This window comes from Centrocercus urophasianus, unplaced genomic scaffold (genome assembly GCF_019232065.1).
Source record: "Centrocercus urophasianus isolate 14NV4802_14NV808 unplaced genomic scaffold, USGS_Curo_1.0 seq_9, whole genome shotgun sequence".
Taxonomy (NCBI): Eukaryota; Metazoa; Chordata; class Aves; order Galliformes; family Phasianidae; genus Centrocercus; species Centrocercus urophasianus.
In genome coordinates this window covers 20,952,129-20,980,024 of record NW_024885532.1, presented here as the reverse complement: position 1 = coordinate 20,980,024, position 27,896 = coordinate 20,952,129, and the positions used below count along the sequence as shown (strand labels likewise).

General features: G+C 41.0%; 1 protein-coding gene across 2 annotated transcripts; it reads right to left on the bottom strand.

Annotated features, from left to right (window-relative positions):
• TNFSF11 (TNF superfamily member 11) lies at positions 1–27,861 on the bottom strand. 2 transcript variants are annotated; one of them, XM_042839341.1, is made up of 5 exons: positions 27,644–27,861; positions 13,722–13,889; positions 6,469–6,514; positions 6,286–6,384; positions 1–1,638 (listed from the first exon to the last, which is right to left on the bottom strand). In XM_042839341.1, exons 2-5 carry the CDS (start codon positions 13,887–13,889, stop codon positions 1,217–1,219), a joined length of 735 nt encoding a protein of 244 aa, XP_042695275.1. In that variant the 5' UTR covers positions 27,644–27,861; the 3' UTR covers positions 1–1,216. The 2 variants fall into 2 exon arrangements, with proteins under 2 accessions (XP_042695275.1, XP_042695274.1); XM_042839340.1 differs by lacking the exon at positions 27,644–27,861 and adding an exon at positions 21,527–21,748.
• Positions 27,862–27,896: the final 35 nt, after the last annotated feature.

Sequence of the window (27,896 nt, the reverse complement as noted above, 5' to 3'; positions counted from 1 at the left end):
TGTGGCTTTTTTTTTTTTTTTTTTTTAATGTCATGCCAGCTTCGTAATGTTAATTACCCTCCAGGTTGGAAAGACACCCAGTGACCAGCATTCTGGTGTGACTACTCATGATTTTGGTGTGAAATACCCTCCTCTCCTCCCAGTAATACTGACAAGTTTAACAGAAATCTATTAAGTTAAAAAGAACAAAGATATATTACATTTGCTAATTGCAAACAACCTCTTTTAGCTGCAGTTTTTCCCATTGGGATTAAAAAGTGCACTAGTTTAACATGTCTGTACATTAAAAACAGTATAAAACATTAAATATACAAACAGCAAGAGAATTTAAATATCTCGTATCAAATACTATAGGACAATATAATTTACATTTTTTTTTCTTTACACAAAACATTACACCTGAAATATAACTTTAGATATTACAGAATATAAAAATACATATTTTTTTTTGTCTAAAAAATGTCTTTGCAGGTTCTGGCACAATGTAATACTTTAAAGGCATACTGTACTTTGGCAATCTGTATTTGCAATTAGCTGTGCAACAATAAGAATGACCTGTAATTAACCTTGTAGAACTGCAAGGCCAGATGATCTTCCTCCTTCCTGGAATAGCCCTTTTAGTCAGATAAAAACTTAATTTGAACTGTTTAGGTGTTGTACAACTCATTTCTGCCAGGGCTTGAAAGCTCCAACCTTAATCCAGCAAAGCAAGAACATGCTTAACTAAACATGTGAAAAACCACATCAAATGCAATGGAATTAGTCATACGTTCACAATCTTTGCTGTCTCAGGGTCAGAACACCCAGCCCCAAGCAAATCTGAGCATCAAACTCAATCTGGAAGCCAGTTTCTGCCCTGCCCTGTTTGTGCCAATACTTGCAAGAGTAGCACAGGCTATAAAGTACAGTCAGGGTGTGGAAACAGAGTAATATTAATTGCTCTACTTTCAGTAAAATCAGTGTAAAATCATAATTCTACCAAAGCCAATGGAAACATAGGAAGTAAAATTAGCATAAGACTGAATCAGGAGATCTATATTATTATATCCTTGATTTATGGAACTGTTGCTAGAATCAGCACAGGGCAAAACGTGTCTTTAGAGATATATGTTTTATACAGATGCAATTGCGTTGCAAAAGATTTTCATCTCTGTCTTCAAGTTGTGTCTGGACCACAAGCCCCCACCCCCCCAATATTTCAGTACACTTAAAAGATTCAGTCTAAATCCCTTACTTTAAATGCCCCAAAGTAAGTTGCTTCTTGTGATGAATCCAGTAACAATGGGTTTGATACCTGGATACTTATCATATCGCCAGTTTTTAATTTTAAAAATCCTCCAATGTTTACAGAATAAAAATGAAATTCTGAATTCCCTGACCAGTATTTGGTGCTTCCTCCCTTCATCAACACATCAGAGCGCCTTATTTTAAGGTTTGTCTTAGTCATGTACACCATCAGCTGAAGCCCTCTTTTAGTCAGATTTCCTGAAGTTTCATGATGCCTAAAACAAATGTTGGCATAAAGGTAGTAAAATCCATCTTGATTAACAATCAGCTTCCCATCACTGAACGTCATATTTGATAAGTTTGCCTGGCCTTTGTCATGATGCCAAGATGTAAGGTTCACTTTGCGAGTTCCTGAAGAGAGGGGGGGGAAAAAAATTATTATTTATAAATATTTCACAAAGCTCAACATTTAAAAACCAAAACCTCTTTTTTTTTTTTTTTTTTAATTAATAGTAATAGAAAAGCTTTGTTCTAGACAGCCTGTCTTTCATTGCTTCAGGAGGTTGTGGATGCCCCATCCTTGGATGCATTCAAGGCCAGGCTGGATGTGGCTCTGGGCAGCCTGGTCTGCTGGTTGGTGACCCTGCCTGTGGCAGGGGATTTGAAACTAGATGATCATTGTGGTCCTTTTCAACCCAGGATTCTATGATGATTCCAGCTAGAAACAATGAATTGATATTCCACATTTAGAGAACAAATCCCCCTCAAATTACCTTAAGCTGGAGAGCCACAAATTAGGAAAGACGATAACCACTGTAATTTCTCCCTCTCTCTCCACATAGCACCACATATATGAGAATCTAAATATACAGTTACTGTTTGATTACCAAAAACAATTAACAGAGCACATCTAAGCAAGCATTACTGAACTACTACATATATAACTCTCCTCTACTCTGCTTCCACGATGAGAGGCTGGTCAACAAGTCCCTTAACTGTTGAAGTGACTGAATGCTCTGTAAAGAGAGTGAAAGAGTAGCTGAGACACTAGAAATGTTTGACTTGTCAGCTCTATACTGTCACTGAATGCCAACTTCACATGTACAGGTGCAAATGTGTTCCAGGAACTCTGGTCTGAAAGGCACCTCCTGTTTGCTGTCCTCAAGTAGCCACACTTGTAAGAGGTTTCAAGTTGGTCAAGTCTCAGAGGTCATTTCATTTAGATCCTACTGAGCTAAGAGATGTCTTGAGGGATTCAGGAGGAGCATTCCTTTCAAACATCATCACATTTGACACCTCAGTTTGGTTTTAGTGTCAGTGTTAAGCAGCAGACTGAAACATCAGCCCAGGCAGCATGGCTACTTCGGCATATGTATTGTGCAGAGACACTGCTCTAATGAGGAACACCTCCCATAGTATAAACCTCACATTCCCTTGCACCTCCTCAGTTCCAGCACCATTCTATTAGCACCCACCTCAGCTCTCAGGAAGAAAAAAAACAGGAACAGGCAATAGGAGGTGTAGAAGATCCATGGACATGTCCACACAGAGGAACACCAGCACCATTCTGGGGAAGACACACAGGCCCTGACTCTTCCTGAGATGCATCACGGAATGGAACAGCCACTACAACTTACTATTCATTCACAAGACACGTAATGCACAGCACAACAGATAGAAGTTGGACAACTTGCTCTCCTAACCACTACCAACCTCCAAACAAAAACCATTTCTGTTTAAACCATAGCAGCAGTTTAAACCATAGCATGCACAGGCATCTGTGAACCGTAAATCTTTGGCTCCCAGTGCATCTACCTGCCTGATAGGAACATTCAGTACCCTATCTTCTCCACATCAAACCAAAGCAATCTATTTCCACTAAAGTTTCCAAGGCCACTTGGTGTGCTCCAAGCATGTACCCAGGCACACCCAGAGAACTGCCAGTGCTCACAAGCATCCTGGGAAACAGCCTCAGGTACATTTGATTAAAGACATTTCCTGGATTTGTTTGTGCATAAATAAGAGAGGGTAAGGAGAGACAGGGGAATTTGAGAGCTACGAGTCTAATTGCCAAGGACAAGTGACTTTTGCGTGCGAATGCAATACTTTAATGGCAGTCCAGAGTAAAAAAAAAAAACAACCTTCCAGTATCCCTCCACAAAAAATTCTGCAAAGCACAGGCTTTAATAGCAGAACATATATAGCTGTTCCCCTATTGCTCCAGTGTAGCCAAATAGAAATTATCCAAACAAATTCATACAGAGATAAGCCTTATTCTGTGTAGTACTTCTAAAGAATTCTGGAATCAATCAACTAAGTCTCTTATCCTGGAATTATTCAACTGCAAGAGAATGCTGAGGAAGTGGTACCAGAGCCCATCTCAGAAGAACTACTGATAGCTGAAGAAGTTTTGTAGGACTTCTTTTACACAGTGTTGAGCCTATCAGAAATACTACCCCAAGAAACTTGGGCTACCCTGAAAATGAGGAAGATAGGTAAGAAATTAGGGCCTACATTACTGGAAAAGGACAGAAGTACATCAGAGATCTGAACAGGAATGTATACATTCGACCAAGCAGAAAGGCATGCCAGCATACTGTGACTGACTGCTGGCACACCAATAAGTTTACATGCAGATTTCATTTACCTGCCAGTAAACTTTTTAGTTGCCAGACTCAACAACTAAGTAGCAATTCTAAAGAAGTCCTCAGGGAAAATGCATGATTTGCTGAAAGGGGAAGATGGAAAATAGGTGCCTTAGTCACTTGCATTTGTGATGCTGAAGGCAACTATGGGTGAAATTTGGTTCACACTCCAGTGCTGAGAGCAACACATATCATTCATCCACGGTTAGGTGGAAAGGCAGACCAAGACATGATGGAGGATGACCTTGTCTACTGATGTAATTAGACTTGCTTTGAGCAGGAGATTAGTATGGATGACATCTAGAAGCCTCTTTCAACCTAGATTAAAATGCTAAGACTATGTTAACCAAGGTAGATGGATGTTTTGCAACAATTCAGAGCTCTAAGAGGCTCAGCACAGCCAGTGACAGAGCACAAAGATGCATGCAATTTTTAAGCAGGCTCTCAGGACTGCAGGGAGTAACACACCCAAATCTGGAGACACCAAAATAAATATCCCAAAACACAGGCAGAGGAGAAAACCAGGGTGTACAAATGCCAAGTCAGCTGTGACTGAAACTCTAAAACATAATAATCCCATGTTATGGGACAGTCAGAATTGCTGTAACACAGTATGTTTTGAGACAAAACTTACAATGGAGCCATAGAAAAATAACAAGACAAGTTACGTTGACAGAAAAGGCAGAAGTCAAAGATAATGACTAAGGTAACCTTCCAGACATGGTAACAAGCATTAAAAAAGATAATTTACAGTCTTTCTGGTTACTCAAAAAAATAAATCTAGACGACATCTGAGATGTCAGCAGGCATGAACTGAACCTAACATAATTGAGTTCCAGTAGAATTAATTAGTAAGAAAGATGATGATGGAAGGGTAACGGAAGAACAAAACACAGTATTCATTACTCCTTTGCACTGCAGCAGCATTCAGGTATAAATAAAGCCTGAGGAAAGAGCTAAAGTTCTGTCTACTCTGAAAAACCTTTTCTGGAGGCAAGCAGTAGTGAAGCCAAACCTGTAGCTGTAAATAGCTCAAAATACTACACTGTTTCCTTAGACAGTTAAAGGTACCAATTCACATCCCAAATGATATATTTAACATTTACATCTATTTACATTTGTGCTCTTCTCCTTTAAACTGTGACTAATTTCTATAATCAATTTATAAACCAAAATTCACTGTTGTCCTTTTAAAACTTAGGTAAGGTTTAAAGTAAGCTCTTGGAAAAAGTAACCAGCAAGCAACTAGCTTTAGCCTAAGGCAACAAACATAAAAAATACATGCTGCAAACAAAACCACCATGGCTTCTGCAGTCAAATGATGGGTGGGATACCAAGATCTAAGAAGGGTTATTTCCACTCCCTTCCCTGACATTCCTCAACTGCAAAAGTCCATCTGGGGTTTTTAGTTATTGTGAACCAGGTGGATGGAACACATTCAGTCCTTATTTATGGTGGGTGTTCACTTGCAGGCTACTCAACCCTGTCTGATGGTTACAAAACTGATTCTTTTTCCTGACATTGCTCATTCTGGGTCACTGATGACAACAAAGAACTTAAAATGCTGAAAACCAATCTGCTAAGACTCACAGATGGCATAAAATAATTTAGAAGACATGTAGGGCAAGGAAACGTGGGAAGAAAATAGAAATTTGCAGTCAAAGAAAACAGGGTAGGGAAAAACAAAACCTAGTGACTCATAAGCAAATCCTTCATCCTTAATCTCTGTCATGAACCTCTATGCCACCCAATTAAGTGGGTAGTGAAAAGTGATAAGACAGCAAAGTGCCTTACAATCAGTAGAAGGTTCGTGGTTCCAGCTATCTATAAGGATGCAGTACCTCACTGATGCAATGCTCACAGCATCAGCAGAAGCTGTCCTCATGATTAATGTCTGGCAACACTCTTCCAACCAAAGGACACAACCCATGTGCCAGATGAGCTCAACTCATTGCACTGGCAAGGGGTTGACTTGCTCAAAGGAGAAACAAAGTTGTTTTACTACTGGCACTATACTTCTAAGAGCTCCTACAGTTTGTGCTGAAAAAAGAAAACAAAGAGAACAAGAGCAATGCTTCCCCTGCCCTAATGCTAGTTAATTACCTAGAAAGTTAATGCAGCAATGCACATCAGTACAAGTAAAATCAAAATCCAGGCTCCCCATTTATTAAGCTCTAGATTTGAGCAGTGAAAATGCACTTGGAGGGAGAAAGAATCCTATCCTTCCAGGCAAAAAGCTGACTCCTTCAGCTTCCTCTGTTGTCTCCAGAATAGACTGCTGAAAATCTCAGATTTCAGGCCTCAACAGAGCTTCCCTTTTGGTTTGGTTGCATAAAGGAGAAGAGCAATACACTTAACAAAAAGTAATTGAGTTCATTTATGGTAGCATTAGAAGTATTCGCTTTAAACTTACCAGTTGGAATATTCTTATCATCAATAATGAGATGGGCAAAAGGTTGCTTCTCTGGCTTATTTCTCCTGTACAGTTCCATTCCTATTGCCTCCATTGCAGCTGGAATAAAAAGACTTTCATTATATCAGAAAAAAATAAGCTTAGAATTAAAATCTTATTTCTCATTCATAAACCAACACCTACCTTTTTCTGGTCTTGGTGGCTCTTTTCCCAAAATACGCTGGACTTCCTAAAATGAGAAAAATATATTGCTTTGATGTTGTCTTTTTTTCCTCTAATATTATGCATTGCAGTTTGTACAATTAGAACACAGTATCATAGGAATGCTGGCTTGCAAGATCACTGCACCATTTATTGGAAGAGTGATTAGAGGATTTACATTTACAACTATTTCCACTTATGGAACTTGAAATGTTTCACTAAATATAATGTAACAATGATTGCTAAGAACATATCCCATAAAACCACAGAGCTTATGAATTGACTTAATTACTCGCAGTTGAAAGGTAATGAAAGAGGCAGCTCTGCATCCAGACTAGTATGTAATCACACCGCTGAGAAAAGCTAAGCACTGCATTTCATTGATGATGAGGTAAGTGAAACCTCCACCCTTTATGCTTGACCACTAACAGAAGAGGTTTCAAGACTAGTAGGTTTCGCAGCCAAATCTCACTTACAACAAGGTATACAGAAATTGAAGAATTAAGCAGTTTTCACATTTGTACTGGGCCGAGTTGACTGGGTGCCAGAGTCTGGAAGTGCACATTCTCTAAAATTGCAGATTAATTTTAACATGAATGAAGTCCATGTAACCCAAAACCAAGAACAGCAGAAATATCAGGCACCACAGAAAGCCTTGCTTTCAACAATCCACCCCTGCTTTCTCCTTGAGAAAACGTACAGCAGTTTTCAAAAATCTAAACAGGCTCTTGTTAGAAGCTTTGCACTGCTAGGTTTATTCCTCAGTACTGTCCCATTTCCCCATGACTCTCCCTGTTTGTTTCCTACAAAATAAGGATAATATTCTTTGCTATTGAGACTACCCCATACCATGCAACCACCATGAAGAGGCTTAGAAGAAAGAAACATTTTACTGCAGACAAAAGCAAATCATATTCTTACCACTGAAACCTGTGTGGTCCTGTGTACTGTCTTTGTCTCCTGTACTGTTGGTTATCTAATTCAAAACCATGTATATATAACACACCTCAGATTTGACCAGATCAGCAATATTCCATGTATTCTCTATCACTGCCATGCTCTAGAATTTGAAACGTTGCTTTGAAAACACCTGAAGTTCTGCTTTTATGTAATTTTAAAGTCACCATGATATCTGTAACAGCTCTGCTGTACTCTTTCTCCTTTCAGTAGGTGTCTAAATGTTAAACCAAAATGGAAAGCCACAGCAGCATGGAAGTTGTAGTATGACTATCAAAGCATACTACCTCAGCAGAGATATGCTGATTTTGTAGATATGAATCATTAAAAATGCTTTTTGCTGTAGAGACAAGAAGAAAAGCAGAAGATTCGCAACTTCAGAAGCAGCAAAACCCACATCCATCTCCCCCCACTTAGATTCACTTCCCCTCTCCGAGCTTCTTACTGCAACATCAGTTCTAGCAGCAAAGCTCAATTCTAGGAGCTGTGCACCAGCATCAGCCTCTAACCACACCTGATCTCTAACTTCTAACGAAGTAGTAAGAAGAAAAAAATCACAAGTACTAAGGTGATAAAAGTCATAGAATCAAAGAATGGCTTGGGTTGGAAAGGATCTTAAAGATCATTCAGTTCAAATCCCATGCCAAGAACAGGGTGGTCACTCACTAGGACAGGCTACCCAGATCCCCATCCAACCTGGCCTTGGAATGCTTCCAGAGATGGAGCATACACAGCCTCTCCAGGCAACCTGATCCAGTGCCTCACCACTGAGTATGGAATTTCCTGTAATATCTATCCTAAATTTCCTACCTTTTAAAGCCATTCTCCTCTTGGGACTTGTGCTCTTCAACATCTTTATCAACAAGACAGTGGGCTCAAGCATACCCTCAGAAAGTCTGCTGATGACATCAAGCTGAGTGGTGCAGTTACCACAGCAGAAGGAAGCCATCCAGAGGGACCTGGACAGGCTTAAAAAGTTGTCACAAGAAAACCTAATGAGGTTCAACAAGGCCAAGTGCAAGGTGTTGCACTTCAGTCAAGGCATTCCTAGACTTTGAGAAGAACTCCTTGAGATCAGCCCCACAGAGAAGGATTTAATGATCCTGGTAGACGAGAAACTGGAAATGTGTTGACAGGATGCCCTTTCAGCCTGGAAAGACAGCAGTATCCTAGGCTGCATCAAAAGAAGGGTAGCCAGCAGGGCAAAGGAGATGATTGCTCCCATCTACTGCGTCCTTTTAAGACCTCATCCAGAGAAAATAGGATAAAAGTTGTGAGATAGACTAGACTCTCAGACACTACAGCTCTATAACTCCCCCCAAACCTTCCCCAGAAAGGGAAGACTTCTTTGTTTTCTTCCTTTCTTAATGGAGATGTTTTGAGTGTGGAATCTACTTAAGGATCCTTTATTTCTGGGAGATGTGATAATGCACTTGTCTGGAGAGATTGTCATACAGATTCGAGAAGACATATATTTTAATCTTCTAGTATCTAAAATAGTACTAAATGAAATCCCATACCTGATAACTGCATAGCCCTTGAAGTCCCTGAATTGGGCAGTTGCTATCTTTCTTGCAAACAATTTTTTTTTTTTTTTTTTTTCCCTTAGGAACCTAGAGTTCTGTTTCTGCATGTTTCCAAAGATGCTCTGGCTTGAGCAGCTGGTGCTTCTACCCTCTGAGACCTTGCAGTCTGACTCAGCGTATCTTCCATGCAGAAAGGCTGCAGTCCTCACAAAATGTAGTATGAGCTTTTTTTTTTTTTTTTTTTAAACTAGTGGTGTTTTTTTTTTCATCTGCAATATTACTACTTGGTGAGCAGAACAGCTACCTAGGAAGATACAACTCCACTGTCTTCCTCATCTTGATGGTTTTCAATCTACCTATCACTCTCTTCCTACTTAGGAGCAACTGTCACCAAGCTGCAGACTGGACTTGACAGGAACACTCTTGTACTCTTCTTGAATCTAGGCTAATATGCAACGAAAGATGCAAGCATCATCTTGGAATACAGGAAGTTCCATATGAACAAGAACAAAAACTTCTTTAATTTGAGAGTAACAGAACACTAGAAAAAATTGCACAGAAACATCTTAAGAATCTCCTCTGGGCTATTAGAAACCCATCTGGATGCTTTTCTTTGCAAACTACTCTAGTCTCTACTACTCTCCATGCATTAGCAGGGAGTTTGGACTAGATGATCTCCTGAGGACCCTTCCAAACCCTACAAATTCCATGATCATGGCAAAAAAAGGGGAGAGAAGAATGAGCCCAACATTCATACACTTAAGAACCACCTGAGTCTGGCTCATGTTGAATGAATCTTTTGTGTGCCTGTCAGTGGATTACCAATAGTTAGCCTGTGACCAGAAAACAAATATCCTCCATCAGCAGATTTCTCCAAAGCCTGCACCAGTGCCAAGCTTTTTACTTAATTCTGAACAGCCCCACAAAATTCTAATTTTTTTTCTCTCCAGTTGACTAGGAGTCCAGAAAGAAACTGGGAGAAATGCAGGCACTAGTTAATGAAGAACAAGGATGGAGTTGTGGGTTTCCTCATGAAGAATATATACTTCAAAATTGTTCTTGACTTTCAAAAAAATTTTTTTATGGTTCCAAGACACCTGCCTTACACAACCTGCCATAGAAGAACTAAACCTGTACTTGCTTTTCTGATCCTGAAAGACGTAAGGACTGTGCTATCTGAATGTCTACAGATGCCCTCTTAGTGAGCACCTGAATGCCTTTAAGTACCTCACACTTTCTCACAGTGCACGCTACCATTAAGAAAGCAGAAACAGCTCAACAGATCTTGTAACTAAGACATCACTGAATGAGCATGAGAACTCTTGACAAAATAATACCAGTGATTCTCTCAAGACTTTGAAGCACACAGCAAAGTGTGCTACCAAGCAGTTATTTTTAGAACAAGTGTTTGCAAAAAACTCACACCACACATCATCTTCCAATAAGCTGCACTTGTACACCTTTGCGTCATTTGCTCACTGCCCACCGTGTCAACTCTGCTGGTCTGCTTCCCATATCCCAACCTCTTTCATACAATCACTGTTCAAACAACACACAAGCCATCTGTCAAATAAAAAATACTTATTCCTTACTTCAAAAAAAAAATTGTAAGGCCATCAGGGAGCTGCAAACCTTCCGAATTTTGAAAGCTAAAACCATGCTGTAAGCGTCTGAAGTGTCTGGAGCTGCTCTTTCCTCATGCAAAACAGGATGCAGGTTTTAAGCCTCAAGCAACTATCAGACCTATTACCACACAAGCATGTGAGGTCTTCAAAACACAAGTCACAGAATGGCTTGGGTTGGAAGGGGCCTTGAGGACCATCGATCTCCAACCTCCCTGCCACAGGTCCTCCCACCAGTTATGTCCAAGGTTGGACCAGGCTACATGAGAACAACTGAATTGTGAATGGTTTTTTTCTTCCTCTTTGATTATACAGTATCTCATGATCTACTCTGAGTAGCTACAAGTTGCCTTTTGAGACCAACCACAAGAGACCCTTAATATATTCACAAATTGAGGAAGTTGTGACTAAGGCTAAGGCTCCTTTAGGTGAGTGTTTCTTTCTCTTTTCTCAGTGTTTCAAGTTCAGTTAATATCAAGAAGTAGTATCTTGTCAGAAACTCGGAGGAAGAAAGCTAATCAGAAAGGAAGTGAAATAGAAAGTAAATATTCTTCAGAAGATGGAAATTAGCACTGCAGCGTCTATTCAAATGAGTACTTTACTGCCTGCAGAAAAAAAGGCATGTAAAAGGTTGTAGTATGGAAATTGAAATTTTGTCAACTTAAAACAGTCACCCATAAAACCTTCAGTTTGTCCCTAACCACATGCACTTGAAACGTCTGCTAAAAATATGTATCTCTTTATAAGTTCTGCCCTGGAGGTCTACCAACAAAGTGCTTTTTTTGCCATGGAGGGGACTAGTTTATGCCTGTACTCCCCAAGAAGCTAAAAGCTGGGAAGATAGCCAAAAAAAGACACTCATGAACTGACCCAAGATATGTTTGTAGTCCTTTCTACTTCAGACACATAATAGACTTCATAAGAAATGTGGTTAGTGCATCTGGGTTGCCAAAGGGTTTTTAGGGTTATATACAAAAAAAAAAAAAGAGCAAACAAAGACTAGGAAAGCATATTATTTGTCTGCTTGAAAGTTTATATGCAATAATATTGAATGTGCATTTTCTACTGAGTAAGCTGCTCCCTAAACAGCTTCTTTTTTCTGGAATGTTTTTTTCAGGAGACATTTCTAGATCTGACCTTGCAAAAAAAAAAAAACTACACTGTTTTTTTGTAAGAGTATTGGCAACATGAATCTCTGCTTTAAACACTTGTCTACAGGTGTACAAACAAAACAGATGAGAATCAGTGTAGTAAGCTAAAAGCTGTAACCAGACTATAAAATTAAGCAAAAAAAAAAAAAAAAAAGTTGTCTCTTTTCATTTCCTGAACAGTTTGAAATGCAAAAGTCAAACAATTAAAGAAAAAAAAAAAAAATCACACAACTATTGAAGTGCTCCACTTCAGTCACCTAATATACTGCCAATGCAAATAAGGATACTTGTTCTTAAAACACAGGTTAGATTCTCCTTCAGGAAAGTGAACTAAATAGAGAAAATAGGAAACATTTTTCCAGTCACATAGGCTACATTCTCACACAAAGGACTAGCCATACTGGAGATAACATTCAGCTACACCTCTGCCTTTCACTATAGCAGAACCAATGACAGGCATAGCTTACAGAACACCACCAAGGATAATTCTGTTTTAACATTTCTTTCATTTCTGAAGTAAAAATAGAGAAGATGCAAATGTAACCCCAGGCAAACATTTGCCCATCTTTATTTTTCTGTCATCAGTGTGTGATGACAAAGCATCCAGAACACTGCCCCAGCTACTTAATACATTCTGTTGCATTCAAAAATTCCAGTCCGATTACTTTGGCAGAGAAAACCTTATTGTTCTCGAACTAATGGTCATTGACCAAAAAAAAATTATCCTACTCACTACTTATCTTGGCCACTGACATTGCAGCATTTAACCTCTATGCTGGAAGGCAGGATATGCAGCCTCCACTGAAGTCAATTTTTTTGTTGAGTAACCAGCAGCAAATGACCAGAACACAGAGCTTCCCATTCACTTACAGTAACAAGCTCCTTACTGCCAAGGGAACTGCTTGAAACAGCACTCTAGCATCAGTGCACAGAAAATAAAAGTAAGGGTAGAGTCTGAGTCTAAAAAATGCTGAAAGAATGAACAAATCCTATGAGCTAATCCATTTTTTCTGAGTTTTTAAAGAAGGTAGCATGCACCCATCTTCCTTAAAGTTTTGTTCTGAAGATCTATCACTCGTAGTACTCTATTAAAAGGAAACATCCACAACTAAAGCAGTGTATAACTAACTCAAGTACACTCTGTAAAGTGCACGAGTTCAGCTCAAATCTAATAGAGTATCCTTTATGAAAAAAACTGACAGTCTAATGCAGATGTGTGAAAGTAACAGACCAGGTAAACCAGGAAAACCAAGAATTGTAGCACTTCAGCTTCTTAAATAGCCTACAATAGCCCTACTGCAATAAGAGGTGACTGTGTCAGTGTCAGCTCTCCTAGTTTTTTTTATTAAGGCAAATTCACTTTTATTATTTGAGTTTGAGAAACACTGTCATTCTCCCCTGCTGAGCAGAACCTGCCTACTTATCACAGTATGGCAAAGCAGCTCTTTCATCACCAGGGGAATGTCTGCACGCAATGACTGGGCAAGTGAGCAAAAAAAGGAAAGGAGATACCCCTTCATTCTGAGTAGGCAAAATTATTGCACTCCAGAAAGTTTAAGAAACAAGAGCAAATGAGAACACATACTGTCCTTTCCATCTTCCAGACAGTATTTTGCTTGCAAATATTCTTGGCTTGGAGAATCCTCTCAGGAAGAGTCAGGAAGATCAGGTTGGGTGGAAAAAAAAGAAGTGGAACTGCCCTTCTTAACAACTACCACACAGACTCCCCCCCAAAAGTCAGAATGGCCAATCAACTGTGATTAGTTTCCTCAGTGTGTATTCAAGACTTTCTCTAGCAAAACTAAAACCTGTTTGAATTGGTTAACCAGCAACAGGTTCATAAGCAAATACATTAGGATCTCACACACAGCATCAGATATCAATCAAACAAAGCAGTCTTACCTCTGTACGCAGAAGTTGGACACTGTGCTAGATTTACCAAGAGTACAAAATAAAGGAAAGCATTATCTGCCACTTACCTTCTGCACAGCTCTTTGGAGAGCCTGCTTCATCCTTCTGCATGGTTCTGGCATTAACTTTACCTCTTGATTTTCAAAGGGCATGTCTTGCATGTCTATACTCTCTTGAGATCTGAAAAGCATTCTGACACAGTGTGCATCTTCTTTTGAAATTCTACTAGGGTCCATCTGAAACAAAAATATAAGATAGCCACAGTTTAAATAGTCTGTTCGATAAGCAATAAGAACATTCAAGTCAGGCAGGATTTTCAAACATCCAAAATTCTGGCAATTAGCTCTGTTTATCATCTAACGTTTCATTCTAAGAAATGAAGAGAGAAAATGTTTTCCATAGGAAGGTTTACTTCATCCAACAGTCATGTAAGATAGAAGAACAGATTATCTTTTGGAGCGACTCAGCTCATTAGCTTAGACTGGATACTTGACTTTTCTAAGGTTAAAGAATAGCCCTATCTTTAGAATAAAAATCAATAATAATGAATTCCATGTTTAGTTTAGACCACTGAATGCAACATCAAAATTACTTTAGCAGGCAACATACACAGTCATCTCCTCTGTCAATACCAGTTTGTAAGATGACACACAGATGTCAAGAGCAGCAACCTATGGAATGTATGTGCAATATCTAAATCATCCTTTCCAAGAGGAGAAAGAAGTACAGAAACCAGCTACCAAAAACTTTTGCAGGCAAGATGTATTGCTGCACGAAGCACTTGCTGAGATGCTACAAATTCAGGAAGATCAAAAGACAATAAAACTACTACAAAATAGTAGTTTAGTATTGTCAAAGTTTAGTAAATCTGGACAAAGTTTAGTAAATCTGAAATATCTGCAAGATGCTTTTAGCAATTAATTTCTGTAACTGAATCAAATATACTTTTAAACTGTAAGTTCAATGCTCCTGAGTCTTACCAGTTAGATGACTGAGAAAGATATTCCAAGGATCAAGACTGTGCCTTGGCAGAGTTCAACTGCACAAACTTTATTAAAGCCATTTCATCCTTTCTCCCCCTTTCCATATACCTTACACTTAAGAGATATTAAGCATTTTCTTTCACAGATAGCTTAAGGCTTTCAGCAATTGGTCTTGGCATGTATCCTGCTTTCACATCAGAAGGGTTTGCACAGTCTAAACTTGCTCTGAGGTCTCTAATTGTATCTGCCAGTCTAATAAGAACGTATAGAATCATAGAATCACAGAATGGCCTGGGTTGAAAAGGACCACAATGATCACAGAATGGCCAGGATTGGAAGGGACCTCAAGGATCATGAATCTCCAACCCCCCTGCCACACGCAGGGCCACCAACCTCCACATTTAATAACAGACCAGACTGCCCAGGGCCCCATCCAACCTGGCCTTGAACACCTCCAGGGACGGGGCATCCACCACCTCTCTGTGCAGCCTGTGCCAGCACCTCACCACTCTCATAGTAAAGAACTTCCCCCTGACATCCAATCTGTCTTCCCTCCCTCAACTTAAAACCATTTCCCCTTGTCCTGCTGCTATCTACTCTTTCAAAGAGTTGATTCTACTGTTTTCCACGACATATGAGCAAAACAATTTACAGCTAAGAATCACAATATTGCAAATAATCATGATGAGGGAATATTATCCATTAAGGATAACACCAAACCAGTGATCAATTCCTTTTAACACAGCACTGAACAAAGCAGAGCTTCAAAAGGAGCTTTTGCAGAATGCAAAACATCCAGAATGAATCAGATTTGTTGTATCAGTTGTTCACATGAACAGGGATTGAATTTCCTAACCCACCCCAAAAAAAACTAACCTGACTTAAAACCATAAGGTGGGATTACAAAGGTAAACTTGAGTCTACAGCATGCAGCAATCTATCCAACATGCACACGCTGCAGAGAAATTTGTTGCACAGGCAGCAACATTCAGAGCAAATTGCCTTCTCTATCACCATCCACTCACTGAATGCTCCACAAGAGCTGTTTGCCCATTCATTCAAATCAATGCCAGCCTCCATGAGATCATTTAGCTGTCTCACTTATCCCTGCAGATTGGGAAATGAACAGGTCAGTAAAGGCTCCCCTGAAGATCAGCAGATGCCACAGCTTTGAATACAGTGGTTGAGATGAGTTACACAATGGCCTGGAGGCCTTAACATCTTCCTGGGGTGGCCTGATACAACTGAATGCGAAAGAAAATCTGCTATTACTCTATTATAGAGTTGCTATTACAACTCTACTGAGCACTAACAACTAAGAAAGCAGCTGGTGCAGCCCCATTAACTGTTCAAGTAGATCTAAAAGAGCATCTCTGGGCCCTCACCTTCTTCACCATGAAATCCTGCTTCTGATTCTCAATCTTCTCTTTAAACCAGTACCAGGGATGATTTCCTGCTGATCTAGTTTCCTGAAGGATGAGCACCCAGAAGCCACTTCCTGCAAGTGTCAGAAAAGCATCAGAGCCAATACAGGCACAGGCATGAAGGAGCAGGTAGGCAGCATGAGCTTCAATGACCGTACAAGTGCAACCTAAAACTCTCTCTCCCCATAGGCTCCACAAGTATCCAGAAGCCGAGAGATTCAACTACAAATGGAGCAGGGAGAGGGAAAAAACAGCAGCACACAATGACCACCATCAGCTGTTAAAAGGCAGTCAATACAGAATGATCTGGGTTGGACAGTACATAGAAAGGTGCAGTCCCTTCTTCAAAGCATGACCAACTTCTAACTTAGGGCAGGCTGTTTGAAGCCTTGCTTAAGTAAAGCTTTATGGCACCTCCCCATTCAATCTCTTCAGGCAAAGTGCTCTACAATTTAACCTCTTGTATTGTGTAAAGCTATAAAACAATGTGCAGCCGGAATTCTCCTTACTGGAGTTTATAGACTGTGCCTCTTGGTTTTGCTGTGCACTTATGGAGACCCTAGCTTCACCATTTATACAATCCCACTTCAGGTAGCCAGAAACAGTGGGTAGACTCCATCTCAGTCTGTTCTTTAGGTTGAAAGAATCCAGTTCCACATTCGTGATATGCAACAGCCCCTCCTTATAGCAGTGGTCATCTGATAGACTCTATCCAGTTTGTTGATATGTCTCCTGTTCACTACTCCAGATGTATCCTCTTCTATTGGTATTAACAAAGACCTGAGGGAATCAGTGCCTTCAACGTAATGTTGATATCTAAGTCTTCTCCATTCCACACACACCACTGGACAGCAGAGAGAGCCATAACAGATAACTGACAGCAGAGAGAATCATAGAACTGCTCAGGTTGGAAAAGACCTTAAAGACCATCAAGTCCAAGTGCAACATAACCATACTACCCTAATTCTAACAACCCACCACTAAATCACTTTTTATACTCACTTTCATCAGTAATACTACTGGTAAGAAACTATTACAACACTTTCCGGATGCATTTAAGCACATCTTCTGAAAAGCAGGCAAGAAAACTAGGTTTTAAAGAAGAGATTATGAAAGATCATTTGTCATTAAGGGCATGAACATCCATCATGACAAACTGCAGATAGCACAGACATCCAGCTATCACCCATTAGTAATTAAATATGCCTCACAATGCTGCCAGGATAGCAGTAGCAAGTGCAGAGGCACTTATTCAGATCATAGCTTATCTGCTGAAGGCTTGAGAAAGAAAAACCAACATCTCTGCACCTTCAGTTACAAGACTGAAGGCTTAATGGAAACACGGATGGCTTCGGCATCCTATTTTGAAGCTGTGTAACCCACCCTGATGAACCACAAGCATCCAGAGATTTTGTGCCTGATAAGGCAAAGCTCTGATCATGGAACTAGCTAATCTACCTGGAAGTCCTTGAACATTTTCAAAGAATACTCAAGTCTTCACAACTTAACCATGGAAATTAGCTTGCTATTCTGAACAGATACTTTCAGGAAGCCTGCCACTGAGCTGCCATAGATGTGAACAGCAATACTGAGCACCAAAACCATTGCTGTGGACAACAAGCAACAACAACAAACAACTTTCAAGCACACATTCTGAGGAGATATTCCAAAGACTCAAAATGAAATACTGGAATGGTCTACAGAGAGCAGCTTGCTAGCTCACAAGGAACATGAGGGCAGCCCTTGAACAGAGACCTTCAGCACAGAGATCTAAAGATGTCAAACTTGGAAGCATCAAGACACCATCAACAGTACTGGAGAAAGCTTTATGACATGTTAAGGAAGCTCAATATCCTAAATATATTACCCTCTTTAAAGAGAACATCCATTATTTTAACCATGCTAGTATTTGTACGCCCATCTACTGTGTCTGACCTTGAAATGAGATCTCATCATTCAATGCCCTGCGATACCAACATTTCCCAGGATCTCCAATCATTTTAATTGCACCTCTAAACTCCTTTCAGGTCAATCAAGGCAGTCAAAACAGTAAAAATAAACTCCAATACCGCGGGTGAGACCAGAGGAATTTCTAGAATTAAGAGCCAATTTTATAACAAAAGTCCACTTCGTTTTGAAAAACAATACAATCCAACCAATCTAATAAGTGAAATATTGCCTTTTTTTTTTTCCAACAGTACCACATTCTGTACTTTCTCCTTAAAATAAGCCATTTATACTGTCCTTGTTTTCATAACTTAAACCAACTTCCAGTTTAATCATATCAGTTTACACTTCATTATTTTTCTTAACTACCAAGAAAAGGTTCTTCCAGGCTTCCAGAAAGTGCTGGTGACCTCTAGCAAGTGGTTTGCTGTTAGTCACTGCCAACAGATTTTAGATGAAGCCTGAAAGGAGACTGTTTAAAAATACTGCAGCAGAAGTCAGAATACCACAGATGTATGAAATGGTAATAAAAATCTGTCTTCCAGATCCCCATTTATCTAAATGTGAATGGTGCAGCAGAATGCTTAACATTTGTACAGACCACTTTCCCAAATGGAGAAAAATAAATAAGCTCAGAATTCCAGGTTAAACTATAAGAGCTTGACACCCGACCTCCAAATCTAGCTTTGAGCGCTTCCAGCTTGTTTCAGGGCCCACTGGTTCAGTCAGCATTAAACCCAGTTCGTATCACTGTACGACCTAAGTACAGTAAGGAAATAGATCAGCATGAAAAACATAGAAGAGCTTCTGAAGACTATTCATTGCTAGGTGACAAAGTAAGTTACGTAAAACACATGGCGCTCCCACCTTGTGCTGTGCCCAAGTCTCCATCATCTCCAGCTGTATGGACTATCTAACTAAATTTTGACTGCGTTCTCATTGACCATGAGCAAACATTTCTCACAAAGCGTCATCAAAAATAAATACCAGGAGCAACACATTCTGTCAGCGTTTAATTCCCTGGGTTCAGAACTTTGCACAAGATGCTCCAAAAAAGAAAAGCCTTTATCTTTTCACAGTTCAGAATGTCACTGCTGGAATATTGGCAGCATTCAACTCCTAGCTTTTTCTTTTTTAAGCAAATATACCAGCTCCTTGCCTCATTCACCGTTGGGCTACGTTATTTCTTGGCCACAAACATGTTTACTCATGAAAAATCTGGTGTCAGCCTTAGTTTTGTGTCTTGTGAAATTCCAAATGCTCAAACCACAACATAAACAGAACTAAGGAAAAACCAAAACCTCAATCATTGTCTCAGCTCATATTGTGTCATGATCCGGCCCAAATGATTTTATGCAAATGAAAATAAAGAAGTGTATGGTAAAACTGAGTCAGAGTTTACTCAGCCTCTTAGAGTTTTATGTATAAGTCACATTTAATCATGTAAATTCTCACTATGAACCTACAAAGTCAAATCTTGCTAATTCACATTTGGTTAGCCCACCAACCCATTCATATCTTATGAAGCACTACTTCTACTATTAACTTTCCATCATTTTTTAATCAAATACACCACAGTACTTTAGTTCTGTTATTAAAAAAGTGCGAATTTAGATAATGAAATTTAAGAGCAGATAGATTAATGCAATTAGATTTGACAGCGTATTTTTCAAAACTAAGCAGATAGTGCCCCATACAAATAAAACAATTGGCAAGGCAGTTAAATAAGAATCCTCCAAGATCTATAGCACTTTCTCTGCCATCTGTGTTATTATACAATAAGAAATTGAACAAGTATAGATTATCATATCTTATTATTGTGAATTACCCGCTTCAAAAGTACGCTTATAGTCTATTTTTCAGTGGTGGCAAAGACTTTTTTTTCACCATTAGAAAGTTTGCAGGCAAGGTTTCAGTCAAATCTACATCTAGCTACATCTTTGAGTCTGTTCAGAACTTCACATTTCAAATGATCTCATCCAACAACACTACTACAAACTTATAAGAACCCAAAAGTGGAAAGAGACTGCCAAAAGCAGAATTACACCAGACTATGTAAATTTTAAAATAAAGGAAGCAAAACAAGCATAGTTTTTATGGTATGAAAATTCTTTTTACACTTTGTTGGGCACGTGTGAAGCACTGACACAAACCTATTTGAAAGAATCCAGAATAAGGGCAACGAGGGGAGAAAGAGAGCAGGAATACAGGGATTCAAAAAGTGTATTTGTGTTAATTATTTTGATTGCAATGGCTCACTAGTACACCAATGTGAAGCTGTGCATTTCCATGAGCCACGTTTTGAAAAAGATGTCTCTGCAAGTTCATGCAGATCTGGAGTGAAAAGCACTTTGCCATGAACTGAAGTAGGCATTAATTTGTGACACTGTCAGGTAAACAAGTAGCTGTAAGCTACTTTACTACAAGTTCCATGAATTAAATGTCACTCTTTTGAAGTGTATGGGATATGATCAATTAAGTACCATACTACTGCTCCAAGAGCGCATACATTTTGCTTTTGTAAAAGCAGCAAATAAAGGCACCACAGGTAATGAATATGAGTTAGTCCACGTAATAAATGACCAGCATTGTCATTATCTATTTGACAACTGTTCATCTGCTTAAGTGGAGACATGCTTGTGCAACAGCTATTTTCAGAGTGCACGTTGTTAAGAAATCCAGCCTGCCTTTGCCACATCAAGATCAAGCACATCTACCTAGAAAGTCAACCGGAAGAAACCGGTTTTCACTCCCACTAACTTCAAACAGAAAGCACAAAATAACACCAGCAATAATTCTACGAAGGCCACCAGACCTGCGTTAGCAGAACAAGTGAACAACTGATGAGAAGCCAAGCAGGCACCCACAACCTGGCCCCGAGAAGCAAACACCCTGCAGCCCCCCATTTCCTCTGTGGAGGCCAAGTAGCACAGGGCAAGGGGATGCAGGCAGCCAGCCCAGCTGTTTCCAAGAAGTGGGCTCCTTTACTGTCCAAAACCCAAACCACTCAGCAGCTCTCCACCCTGCAGCAGCATCTCCCTGTGCCCTCTGAGAGGCCACTTACCTCTGAAACAGACCTGCAGCCTGGCTGGGCTCACCTACAGGCACGCAGGGGATCCCACTCCTAGGTGTCTCAGCCCAAGCTAAGAGCTACACCATCCCAGATGTGTTTCTGTTTGCTATCCACCTCTAAGAAGCTTCTCGCGCTGGTGAATCCTGTATGACAGCCGAAGGCCTCAGGAAATCTCCAACCAAAAAGTGATCATCAATAACCAAAGCCTCCCCATGGGCTGGAAGGGAAGCCTTCACAAGCAAAGCTCTCCCAGGGCTGGATGGAGGGGAAGCACAGAGCTGCCATCCACCCTGAGAACCACTCACACCTACCCACACAACTCTACGCACCCCACCTTTAGCTGAGGTCACTGGGTCAACACACCGCCTCTCTAAGAACCAGACCAAGTCTCTGCCTTCGCTTATTGCCATCATTCGTATTCTCAGCGAGCCAGAGGTGCCGCTTACCTGAGCTCGGAAATAGAGGAAGAGGGCGACGCTGCAGACCACCTGTCCCAGCCCCAACAGGACGAGGGCGGCCAGAAGCGAGCGCGAGGCGGGCGGCGGGTGCGGGTGTGGCGGCAGCGGAGGCGCTGGCGGCGGCGGCGGGGCGCTCTCGTGGGCGGTGCCGCTGCCCACCTCCTCGGAGCCGCGCAAGTATTTGGTGTAGTCTCGGCTGGCGCGCCGCATGGCGCCGCGGGCACTCCGCTGGGTCGGCTCCACACACGGCTCCACGGAGCACCCCGGCCTCGGCAAACAACCTCGCCGCCCCGGGCCGGGAAGCTCTTATGAACTGGGCGGCCAATCAGCCCCAGGCGGTGCGACCCGCCCTCCCGCCGCCGCCGCCGCCACCCTTCCTCACCGCCCCCTTCCCTCCCTAAGCTCGCTATGTACCCGCCCCAACACGGACCCGCCGTCGGTCTCTCCGATGGTCGGTTTGCCCAGTTCAGTGCGTGGAGCAAAGGGCTGTCAGCTTCTACAGTGTCTTAACTCATCCTCCAACAAGGCCAGGTTAAAACGAAACCAAACTGTGTTGGCTCGCTCTGTCCAAAACAGACAAGGAAGTCCTGAAGTTCTCATAATCCTTTTAGAGGTGCTTGTTGTAAAGGGTCTTCAGATACAAGGGCTGCTCCAAAAGTTACTGTGTTATGATGGCCCTCGATGCCAAATGTTGGTAGTGTGGAAGTAGAGGTTGAACCTTCCCATCAATATTCCATTATGTTTTGTTGCCGTGTGACAGATGGCAGTGGAGGGGCACTGACAAAATGGTGCCTGACATGGAAATGCAGACGAAGCAGAACCATGACTCTGAATTCCTCCATGCAAAACAAATGGCACCCACTGACATTCATGAACGCTTGCTGAGCGCTTATGCAGAGCAAACATTGGATGTGAGCGCGGTGAGGCAGTGGATGGTGCGTTTCAGCTGAGGAGCTGAGGAGCGTGGCATGCAGGCTGTTACTCACAGCTGGCAAAAAAAATGCACAGCTAATGTGGTGACCACATTGAAAAATAACGTTTTATAGCTGAGAATTTGCTCTACCAAATAGTGCTAGTGTGCTTGTTGTATCAGTTGTAGTTTCCATAAAAATACATAGAAGGCACTGCTTTTGGAGCGAGCTACATGTATTTGCAGCCCTGTGGCTGGACATAAAAGCAAGTGATTTGAAGTGCAGATCAGGCATTGGTGAACATGGAAGACTAACACAGATCCATGTAAGTCATTCATACTGTTAAAAAACAACACAACAAAAAAAACCAGGTTATTTTTTGGCTCTTGCTACATGACAGAATATCCTGTTTAGGGCTGCATGTTAAGAAACTGTGAAAATTCACCTCCGGAAGCAGACATGATTACATGCTCCAAGAAATTAAAGAAAACTGTCCGAAATATACTAAACCACCAAGCAACAAATTACTATCAAAATAAGCTGACATCATTTAACACTGTGTTAAATATTGCAGTAAAAATTACTTCACCAACTATGAGACACATCTGAGAAATGATGGTGACAGCACCTGTTTCCCAACATCACCCCCCAGGAAGTCATGGAGCAATAGCCCAACCTTGAGTGGCCTCCTCTATCTCTTCTATCTCTTCTTTCCAAATGCTTACACTTCTGCTCAGAAACATTGCTAGCGTTGTGGTCTGTAGGACCACATGAGAAAATGTTTCTCTACGTGTGTCTCAAAGAACTTCCCTGAAAACAAAAGAAAGAACCTATCATCTCCTGGAAAATGACTTTTAGAATAATCTTCAAATTATGCTCCTCTAGACAGCCCATACTGGATGAATGTTGTCTTTGTCTATATTAACTGTTGTTTTGGTTTTTGTTCTTAGTGAGAGGAAATAATAGTGAATTATTATTTTTTTTTAATTTGTACCTTTTTTTTTTTTTTTTAAGAGTCTGTGTTGTTTTTAAGATCCAGTTGCCAATTACTAAATGGCTGATAAAGTAGAAGTCAGAATAACATGAGTAAAGATGATAGACTATTTTTTTCATGTTTTTCATATGTGAAAGAACTCAGGAAACTTTTCACTTTGGAGCTCAGGTCTCTTCCTAATGAAGAAGAAAAATACTAATTGCTTCTGTTACCACCTTAAGACTTTCATGTGGTTTTCCAGATTATTACAGGAGGAAACTCAAGGAGACTTTGACTGAGAAGCTGTGAGGATCTTCTGACACCAGAGAATCATAGAATGGCCTGGGTTGGAAAGGACCACAATGATCATCTAGTTTAAAACCCCTGCTGTGCGTAGGGTCGCCAACCACTAGACTAGACTGCCCAGAGCCACAACCTCCTTGGGCAACCTGTGCCAGTGTGACACCACCCACTGTGTGAAAAACTTCCTCCTAATATCTTTAAGTAGATCGTTGCATATGAAAACAGCTTTCTTCAAAAGCACTTCTCCAGGATCACTGTGTCATAATCTTCTTACCAGCACCATGTTTTGTGTTATCATCATAAGCGTGCTACAATGGGAAGGTGACTTGGAGTGATAGCAGCCTTCTAACTGTCATAGATATTAATGTCATCTATTTCTTCATCCACAATGAGTTCATCCTCACCAAACTACAGATGCAAGTGGAAGGAACAAAGTGCTTGTGTCCAAACACGAGGATATCAGTCTATTCATGAGTCACCTCAAGAAAAAGACTTTAAATAACCATCCCACCAAAACAGTGTGGGTTCCTAGGATACACAAAGATACATAGATGACATCTGGACCGAAAACTTGGATTCCCTCATTGATTTCTGCCACAAATTTAACAGCCAGAATTGTCCATCAAACTATCTCTGGAAAACTCTTACATCAGCATCAACTTTCTAGACACCACGGTCAACATAAAAAATAGCAACCTACAAACTACCATATGCAGAAAATCCACAGACCAACACACCTCCTTCCACAAACCAACAGCTATCCAAAACAAAGCAGAAAAACTGTGATATAGTACCAGCCCACAAACATCACCTCATTTGCTCTGAGGAGAACATTCGTAGCACACCCTCAGAAGGCAAAAGCAACAGCTGATGTTCATCCAATAGTGACACTCCTCTGTGATTGCATATTTGAAGAAGCCACCTAAGCCCTCTACAAACTTACTACAATACAGAGAAAATCCCTCACTGGTTATCGTGCACCACAATGTGCAAGAAATATATACTGGAAAATATTAACAATCTGCAACTTATATTTTAAGAAAATCATACCTCTAAGTGATTTTTCCTAAAACCATCCCCCTTTTCCTTCCAACAACACTCAGCATCATCAGCTCCAACACTAAGAAAATTTTTGGCAGACCAATATGCACTGGCTAGAACTAGATGACTCCAGAAAATCAGGTCCAAATTTTGCCACAACCTATATAATAAATGCCTGCTACGCCAGAGCTGCCAACATCCATAGATCCTGCATATGCACATCCTGTGATGCATTGTGTGATGCATTCAGTGCTCTCAGGAAGCTGTGGCTGAAACCACACTACCACTGGGTTCTACGTAATTAGGATAGAACAGTGACACTAGTTGGAAAGTAATCTTCCCAAAACAACTATGGGCATCTCCAAACTTGCTGGCCTGACTCTGAAAGATTAAAGGTAGGCCAGAGAACAAAAGTTTGTAACTCTGTTGGATACCAGATATTATATCAGATGCTTTCAAGACAGGCCTGTAATTTTCTCCGTGTTTCAAGAATCAGTGATCTTCATGAGGAATTTCCTACCACTTTCTCTGGTCATCTAAATTTCTGTCACCTCCTGAAGCCTTAGGAGAGCCAGGATCACCTTCCACACCTAAAATAACAAACACTTTTCTCTCAGATGTCTAACTGATTAACACAGTTAAGGGCAATTCAGAGCAATCAGCTAGAAATACCTTCACATTTTCTCTGTTTCAGACCCAACAGGTTGTTCATCCACTTGAAAGCGTGTATGCTTTACCTAATACCTGCTTTACCCAACTGTATATATTGACCTAATAAAAAATGTTTTCTTCCTAAAAAAAAGAAAAAAAAGAAAAGTTGTTTTCTGTGAATAGCAACATGAGGAAAAGCTCCTGTGCTTAAAGTCTTGGCTCTGTTACACAGGTTCTTGAACACTGAACAGAAAGAAGCTCTGCTATTGTCTGCAAAATCCTTGAGTTGCAGGAGATTTGATTATAAATACCTGTTGTGATAAGACTGCTTAACTGTCAAAATTTCTTTATCATTTTGCTTTGAAGCAAAACAGGAAGTACAGTGTTTACATAAAAGACTGTGTTGAAAGTAGGTTCTCACTGCAAAGTTGAAAGTCTTGACAAATCTGCAAGTCAAAGTAAAACAATGAAAAAATACCATGTTTTAGTTTAGTTTGTTCTGCTTCAAAATAAGGAGAACCACTAAAAAAAATTCTCACAGCCTACAATTCCAGTAAGGCAACATTTATTATCTCAAGAGAGACCATAACTGAAATATTCCATTTTAGTAAATCAGTAAGTGCATCCTTCTGACTGCAAAATTTTTTAAGCAGGCATTGTTAAATAAGAGTTGTACTCTTCCAGCAGCTAGCTTTTATTCTGTGGAAAGACGTTCACCATTTTCTTCTTTGCTGGTTGGAATATTGCTGGCAAAATGTTTCATCAGCCAAAGGCTGTTCTGGATGTAACAGAAATATTTCATTTGAGCATGTTTTAGACAGTAGAATCATAGAATGGCTTAGGTTGGAGGGACATTAAAAATCATCTAGCTCCAACCCCCTGCCATCAGCATAGCTGCTACCCACAGGATCCCTCCAACCTGGCCTTGAATGCCTCCAAGGATGGGGCACTCACAACCTCCCTGGGCAACCTTTTCAAGCACCTCACCACCCTCTCATTAAAAAATTTCTTCCTAACATCTAACCTAAGTCTCCCCTCTTTTAAAGTCGTTCCCCCTTGTTGTATCACCATCAGACCATGTAAAAGGTCAGTCCGCTCTTGCTTTTAAGCTTCCTTCAAGTACTGGAAAGCCACAGTGGGATCTCCCTAGAACTTTCTCTTTTCCCAACTAAACAAGCCCAACTGCCAGTCTGACCAGCAGGTCCTTGCTCAGCCATGTTGGTCTCCTTCTTTGCCTAATTTCTTATTCTGGAAGATAGAGTACACTTGTGTCCTCAGAAAGGCGTCCTTTTAGTGCTGCCAGCCCTGTTTTGTTCCTCTGTCCCTAAGGACAGTTTCCCAGGGGATCTCATCCAGCAGTATCTGCGTGGTTGAAATCTCCCATCAGGATGGGAGCCTGTGAGCACAATGCCTCTTGCAGCTGAAGCTAGAAGGCCTCCTCAGCAGGCTCCCCTTGATCAGGTTGCCTGTAGCAGACTTCAACCATCAAGTGTTTTTTATTGATCCGGTCCCCCATTTTAACTCACAAGATCTTGACCTGTTTCTCAGAGGCACCTCTGAGACCTGTGGCTCCTGATCCCTTCAGCAGATTCCCAAGTGACATCAAGTGTTTTTTGATAATTTTGATTTTCCTAGTTGCAGTCTCTTTTTTTTTTTGTTTAGTTTTTTGTTTGTTTTAAAGTCCAGGAGTGGATACTAGTCCTCCAGCTTTATCATGCCTGATATTTTGAATGCAGGCCCCTGGCAGACAGCAAGCCTCTACAGAGAGGTTATCCAGGCTGCAGATAGGTGCCTAAGTGCCTCTCAGCACAGTCTCTCATTACCGAGTTCCTTCGCCTTTTTATTGTGGCACTGGTTGTGACTCAGATTCTCAGTTGAACCTTCTTAATGTGGTTGCCCTTTTTGGTTTTAAACCATCGCACCCGCTTCTCTTTCCATCCCCAGAGGTTCACAGGGGGACTCTGGGGCCAAGGGGGAGGTTTATTCTTCTGCCCTGAGCAGAGACGAGGTTACAGTCTCCCTCATCCTGCACGTGTTTACCCTCTGTCAGGTTGGAAACCTTCTTATCTTTTTCCCCTTGCTGGGACCAAGGACAGGGCTGTCAGTCTGCCTGTGCCACCTCATGATACCAGGCATCGGTCTCTCCCTCTGCCTGCTGGATTCATCTCAGTCTGATGACTTCCCCTTACAGCCTGGTCAGCTGCTTAAAAAGATCATCATGCTTACCTCAGTCCCTCCAGTGACTTCCAGATTCTAGAGCTCCCCACAAGCAGAGGTCTGGGCATCTCTTGCTCATCAGAAGATCCATCTGGGAGCATGTGTCAGCCCACAGAGGTTGTGGCCCCTCAGCCCAGCTGTTGTGGCTGGTAAATACCACATTAGTTTTCAATAGGGTGCCTCAGCCCCAGTTTCCTAGACAAGAGAAGTAGCCAGCCTAACGCCTTCCCTTTCTGAACTGCTGTGCAAACTGACTCGTTGC

Excerpts from the sequence above, each read along its gene's own strand:
- TNFSF11 (XM_042839340.1), bottom strand. The coding sequence starts at position 21,748 with ATGCGGCGCGCCAGCCGAGACTACACCAAATACTTGCGCGGCTCCGAG. Across the intron at positions 13,890-21,526 it reads TCCTCTATTTCCGAGCTCAG|ATGGACCCTAGTAGAATTTC; the intron begins GTAAGCGGCACC and ends TTTTTGTTTCAG. Across the intron at positions 6,515-13,721 it reads TCCAAAGAGCTGTGCAGAAG|GAAGTCCAGCGTATTTTGGG; the intron begins GTAAGTGGCAGA and ends TTCTCATTTTAG.